At 35.5% G+C, this 6815-nt stretch overlaps 1 protein-coding gene across 3 annotated transcripts; it reads right to left on the reverse strand.

Moving 5' to 3' along the window:
* Positions 1-3864: 3864 nt before the first annotated feature.
* Positions 3865-6123, reverse strand: LOC118744638 (tricarboxylate transport protein B, mitochondrial-like). Of its 3 annotated transcripts, none has more exons than XM_036477783.1 (3): positions 6002-6123; positions 5720-5943; positions 3865-4682 (listed from the first exon to the last, which is right to left on the reverse strand). In XM_036477783.1, exons 1-3 carry the CDS (start codon positions 6115-6117, stop codon positions 4252-4254), a joined length of 771 nt encoding a protein of 256 aa, XP_036333676.1. In that variant the 5' UTR covers positions 6118-6123; the 3' UTR covers positions 3865-4251. The 3 variants fall into 3 exon arrangements, with proteins under 3 accessions (XP_036333676.1, XP_036333693.1, XP_036333683.1); XM_036477800.1 differs by having other exon boundaries at positions 5720-5918; positions 6002-6113; XM_036477790.1 differs by having other exon boundaries at positions 5720-5918; positions 5993-6094.
* Between the last annotated feature and the right edge of the window lie 692 nt (positions 6124-6815).

Here is a 6815-nt window from a genome sequence, read left to right on the forward strand (position 1 = left end):
AGGCTTTATCTGTGTGGTTTTAGACCTGGCAAATCCACCATGGGCCAGATATCCACAATACGCAAAATCTTGGAATAGACCTGTGAGAAAAGGATGGAGACTTACCATCTATTTGTAGACTTCCAATCCGCTTTCGACAACACTAAAAGGAGTTGTCTATACGTCGCGATTTCTGAATTTGGTACCCCCGCGAAACTGATACGACTGTGTAAAATGACGTTGAGCAATACCACTTCCGTCAGAATTGGAAAAGACCTCTCCGAGCCGTGAGATTTCTTTAATCTGATGTTGGAGAAGATAATAAGAGCCGCAGAACTGAACCGCTCAGGAACAATTTACTACAAGACCGTGCACTGCGAAGGAAGTGGGGAAGGACTCGGCTTCACTAGGCATTTCCAATTAGCGTCAGCTGGCACAGAAGAAGAGCGACTGGCGTGCTTTATTAAACTCGGCCAAACTGGAGCTAACCTAATGCTAAAAACTAAGCAATTGCTTTTATTAAAATTTCATACCTTTCACTAAAAGGTCTGAAATTTTAAGAAAAGGTAGGTTTTATGCATACGGCCCAATATGTTATTGTTTGGCCAAAGTTTTCCTCAGATTTGTTTCGTTTCATGATTAAATTCACTTTGATTTGTATTGCACATAAATATTTACTTAAAAATATACATAATATCAGGGTAGCCAAAAATTCGGAGTTCGAGCGAGCAAACTCCTACTCAATGCCTCGCAGGCAACAAGGCGCTCGCAGCTCGTACTCAAAGCAGCAATGAGGCGAGGCACGAGAAGTGTGGCTTGCTCGGCAAACGAGCGAGCGCTGCTTGGTTGCTCGCGCTCCTGTTAAACGAGCGAGGCTGCTGTGTGTTGCCTCGCTCGCAGTGTTCAGGCGAGTAGCTGTCTGCAAACTCGCTCGGCTAGGTAAGACGAGTGAGCGACGAGTGAGCGACGAGCCAGCGCTCAACACATCAAGAATGATAGAATACAAGATTGCGCCAACGAGAGAGGATTTTTGAGCGTAATTTTTGCGTGACGTCATCTTGGTGCAATTGCAAGAGAGAAATGCCAAAACGCATATAAAAATATGTAAACAATGCAGAGTAATCTGTTAATTTTAATATTACATGGCCCAATTTTGCAGGAATCAATAAATATGCAAAGATTGATTAATTAGGAACACGTAGCAATAATTTTGGACATGTAGCCCTTTAGGTAAGTACGATTTTTAGCACATGAAAAAATGGATGTATTAAAAGTGTTTGCAATTTCATGTAGACCAAAAGGATGGTGTGCAGCAATGTGAATTTTTTGACTCACCATTGTAAAAAGCCATGCAGAGTGCATATTTATATTTGTGGACGGTAGCCAACCACCATAAACTCCACAGCTGTTGACTCCACAGCTTTTATTTGATGACTTTTGTACCATGCAATGCAATCAGTATGAAAATACACAAGAGGGCTATTCGCGATTCGGTGCATAAGAGCTGACAAATTTATGCAATTGCAGAAATATGCCATGGATTGTGAGCGAACTTTATTAAACTGTCATGGTAAAGCTTTTGCAAAACAATTTTTGTGCATCAGCTTTAGTTTTGTTTATGAATACAATACAAATTTGCAATGCAATGATGCTAGACCATTTGCACCGGATCGCGAATAGCCCTAATATGTTACCTATTTGGAACTGTGTATTATTTTCAATATCTTCAATAGTAAAGTGCTTCATGCACACATAGCTCGATTTGGTGTTTAATGCATCTCCTCGCCGGCAGAACGGCTTCCACTTTTTCGCCAGATTTGCGTCCGTAGGAAACGAAAAAAAACTTATATCGCACGCTTTCCTTTTGTTTTCACTATTACACTTTGCCACGGCACACTTCATTTGCTTTGTAATGTCTCAATAATTGTTTAAAACCACGCAGAAATATTAACGCACAAATATTAAAATTGTTATTTGGTTTTTTCATATGCTCACAATCAACAATTGCACCAAGATGACGTCACGCACACAGCTGATTCTGTCAAAATCACAAAGAGCGGATTAGCGGTACCGCCATTGGCGCAATCTCTATTTCTCTCAATCGTGTCAACACATGCCTTTTTGGCCATAAAAATGTGTGAATGAATGTCAATAGATTATTTACGAAAATATGTTAATATATGTATGTACGTACATTAGGGTGGTCCAAAAACAGTAAAGTCGGAATTGTAATGCTATCACCCCTTGGATTTTTCTATATCGAAAATATGTAAACCCCTATTTTTTGGTTTTGAAATCAAAAAATATTTAAAGGTCGCACAAATCGCTCAAAGTTTTCCATGTATTTTTATATGGGGAAAAAACAACTTTTCGTGTAAATGGTATGGATTTCTTGAAAATAAATATTTTTCGATCGGAAAACTCTGGTTGTCTTCAGGAGACTTTCAATAACAATACTCAATTGTTTATTTAACTATTTTTCAATACTAACGATTAAAATAAAAAATTGGGGTATATTTTATCGGTATAGAATAATCCTAGGGGGTTACATCAGAGAAATTCCGACTTTACTTTTTCACGTGTATTTTGGGCCCACCCTAATTTACATACATATTCATATAAATATGTGAATATTATATTAGGCCAGCATTTAAATCAACAAATAAAATTTATTTACATACACAAGCATAGATTATTTAATACAACATTTTTAAATAAATATGTACATACATAACATGCATATTTATATATGTACGTATGTAAGTATATATGTATGGACACATGCATGTATTTTGTGTTTACAGAGAAAATAAGTAAAGAGGGTAGTATATCGTTTGTGCCGCCGAAACAAAAAAAAACAACTAGGCTCTTTTTAACACCCCAAAATAGTTTGCTATTTACTTGTAGCAGTTATGCTCTATACCTGAAAGAAATATATGTACATAATCCTTTGCGAATATATTTATTTGTGGCCTGTTGTCCAAGGACATATGGATGTAGAATTGTATGTATGTATGTATATCGAGCCCTAACCGCCAAAATAACGTAAGCGACATTTTTTTTTAATTTTTCTTTTTGATGCAGAAATGCATCTAGACGCTCTAGGAACATGAGAAAAATTGCGTAAGCAAAGAATAGAGGCCGGTTCACATACAACTTTGGCGTTGTGAATTTCAATGCAGCTGTCCACATAGCCAAAATTTGGCAAGGCTTAAAGCCAACACAAAGCAGAAAGATCGCGTGCGTCGGTCGTCAGCTATTGCGAATGAATAAAATTATGTGAAATGTTTTGTCCTTTTAATCAGAGATCGAAAATAACCGTCACCAAGTGTCTTGTATGGTGTTTACCACTGACACAAACACTCATCTCTCAAGCAAAGAGTGTTTCTCACCGTGGCATATCACTCTGTGCGATCTTTTTGTGTTTTCCGTTGTGGGTTATTTATCAACTGCTAAAATTCCCCATAGGCAAAGACACTTAGGCAGGGACTTTTATTTTTAAGTGTCTTAATTTGTGGTTTATTGTAAGACTGAAAAATATAAGTGGGCGTACATAAGTGGAAGCAAAGCGTTAGGCATTTCTTTACACGGCATATACATACACATACATGTGCGAACATTTATGACAAAGAAGAGAGCGTGCACATTCATAATATGATACAACGAAAATAAGTAATTTTATTTTATTGATAAAGAAAAGGATAAAGTCAAAGGTAAAAATAAAAACAAAAACAAAGATGCGTAAAGATAAATGCAAAAATTATAATCAAGGTAAATTTAAAAATTTTACTAATATAAGGGCAAAGGTGCAGGAGAATATGTAGATATAGAAAATGATAGACATAAAGATGATAAAGATAAATATTAAGAAAAATATTAGGATGAGTAAAGATGAAGATAAAGAAAGAAAGATTAAAATAAAGGTAATTATAAAGAAAATGATATAGTCACAGATTTGATATGTTTCTACACACTTCTACGGTACCCTGCGTGCACGTTCGTGGGTTACCGTGCTCTAACACTTTTTCCTCTTTCAGCGATAAGTGTCCGTGTCCAACAATTGCTCGCTTAGGAGGTTTTTAGAATTATATTTTTATTTTAATTCCCTTATCGCTCGTTTAGAAGGATATACAAAGATACATTCCAAATACAAAAGAGTATGGCACAATAGGGAGTATTCGTACCGTTCTACTGAGTACATAAAAACAGACTTTACAAATTTATGAGTATGAGTATGAGATTTCTAACATCCAGTGCCATCAAATCATCAAATCAACTCTTGGCATTATTTTCATTCAAATATGCATCTAATTTATCAAAAGCTTCCGTATACACCTCGTATAGTGTAAAAATGCAACAAGCTTGCATTGACAAACGTATGAACCTTGGTATCATACCTTTATAAAAAGCTAATACGCCTTCGATATGATATATTTTGGATACACAATCTAGAGTATTTTTATATTTAGCTGCTTCTAATCCTTGCATGCGCGTTTTTAATGTATCGACAGGTGTATTCACCAATACTGCACTGCCGCCTGCTAGCAATCCAAACACAGCCACCATCCATTTCGGCGGTTTCCGCGTGGGATTATCACCTTTGTAATAATTCTTGAATGTCTCCATCACTGGAAATCGTATTGCATGATTTGAGCATTGTCGGAGTAGTGTGGGTGTAAGGCCCATGTAAATGCCACGAAAACCTGAAAGATAGTAGTATATTATTAAAAAATGTATTATTTTTTTAGAAAATAATGATGACCCTCATTGCGAAAGTCGTGTCGAATGCAGTCGTTTTTCGAGAGTCGAAGTATCGAAAATTTCACTTCATTGCCTAAAATTTCCTTTCGACTAGTGTATTAAAACAGAAAAACTTGGCAGCTCTGTATAGTTTTCGACGATTTTGGTCGTTTACTTATTTCAGTACTACAATAGACAATGCTACAGTTGTGGAGTCGTGAAATTTAGTCTAATTTACTACTTACGCAATGAGGCTGGATACAATATTGAAAGTCTTATATTAATCAGACAACTGACGGCGGTTTTTGAAGTATTTTTTAACCACAGTTTTACTTTACACGGAAATAGTAAGGCTGTGCCAGAGATGCATCAAACCAAAGCATAGAGACTGCTCTATTATTTCTAAACTATAATTGATGGAAATGCCTTATTTGCGCAACTAAATTCCAATTCGGGATTTAACCGTGATTGCACATATTGGACATTTCCATCAATTATAGTTTAGAAGTAAAGAGACTGGTGCTTTGGCTTGATGCATTTCTGAACACAGGGTAATGACTACGTTAAAATATTCTCATTAAAGATAAGATGGAAATGTCAATAAGGACATCATCATTACATAACGTTTCCTTAATATAAAAAGGCCCTATCTAACATTTTGGTTTCTTTCAGTACCTAATGATGAGAAAACTCCCTAGAAAATCAATTGTTTTTGCTGCGAATTTCTTGCAAAGGCTGTTTTTATTAAAGAATATAAAAAATATGTTTCCGTATTAGTTATTTTTAAAATCCGATAGGTTTTTAGTGAGTAATCGCCTGACTTTTGTACAGTGCTGGATTTGAAAAGAAAATGAGTTGGAGCCTTTCTATATTAACGAAACGATTGTAGACACTATTAATTAAAATTAATCAATATTATACAAATCTTCCAATTGATTTTCTTGTTGATGGGACAGAAATTTTAGGGCTATTTACAATGCCTTTAAAATCGGGTACATACCATCCGTTTTTAAAATGACACGAGCAGCATGAAAAAAGCTACGATACTGTGATTTTTTACTGCGTCGATCATTTATTAGTTTCACTTTCAAGGTTTCCATCGGTGTTGTGACAAGGATAGATTCCACAATTCCAGTCGCAAAGCCACATAGGAAGCTATTGTACGTTGATAATATTTTATTCTCGTCGACTAGATAAGACTTGAAAAATTCAAATGAGCCAAAGCTGGATGATATTCGACACATTTATCATAAAAACTGTCATATTTTCTTACATTACGTACCATACTGCGGTTTTTGGTATGCTACCATAAAGTAGGGCACTCATTCCGCGGTAGAGTCCCCGGAAGCCATATTGCTTGGTGGTCTTCCTAAAACAATCCAGCACACCGTTGTACATCTTTTGGGTGGGCTTTCCAAAACGGAACCAATCGAAATTTCAGCGAAAGTATAAGGAATTTCGTCATGAAACTTGGTGAGGATGTTGGGGGAGGCCTCCTCAACATGACTTGTTCACTCTCATAATATAATTGCTAATAGTATTTTAGCAATTTGTTGTTAAATAATGTCTACTATCACCCCCTAATTTTTTTAAAATATGCCACTTATCACTTATATTTTGTGTTACATATTATATTTTCAATGCTCACATGCGTATTTTATGCTTTTATTACATATAATTCACCAATTAATTAAGTAAAACGCGTTTATAAATTTGTGTTCACGTTTTACCACTTTTCACAAACAAACAGAAATAACAATGGCCGACAGTAAGAGCAAATATGTGCTGCCATACGTTTTAAAAGTAAATACGCCATTATTAAAGGATTTTATTAAAACGCGGCCAACACAAAAAAGGAGTTGTGCGTAAAATCGTCATATTTTTATGGCAACCGTATTCCAACGGTATTTCTTTTATTCTCTTCTTATTTTTTCGCATGCAGAAGCTTTTTTTTTTAATATACTTTTATAAATTATGAAATTTTTTTATATAAAATCGCGTGATTTTATATAAAACACCCAGTAACCATATATTAATATAGTTCCATATTGTGGCGAATACTGCGGCAACACAAAGCGAACAACGAGAAATAGGCA

This window comes from Rhagoletis pomonella, unplaced genomic scaffold (genome assembly GCF_013731165.1).
Source record: "Rhagoletis pomonella isolate Grant_MI unplaced genomic scaffold, Rhpom_1.0 Rhpom_scaffold_00001, whole genome shotgun sequence".
In the NCBI taxonomy this organism is placed as follows: Eukaryota; Metazoa; Arthropoda; class Insecta; order Diptera; family Tephritidae; genus Rhagoletis; species Rhagoletis pomonella.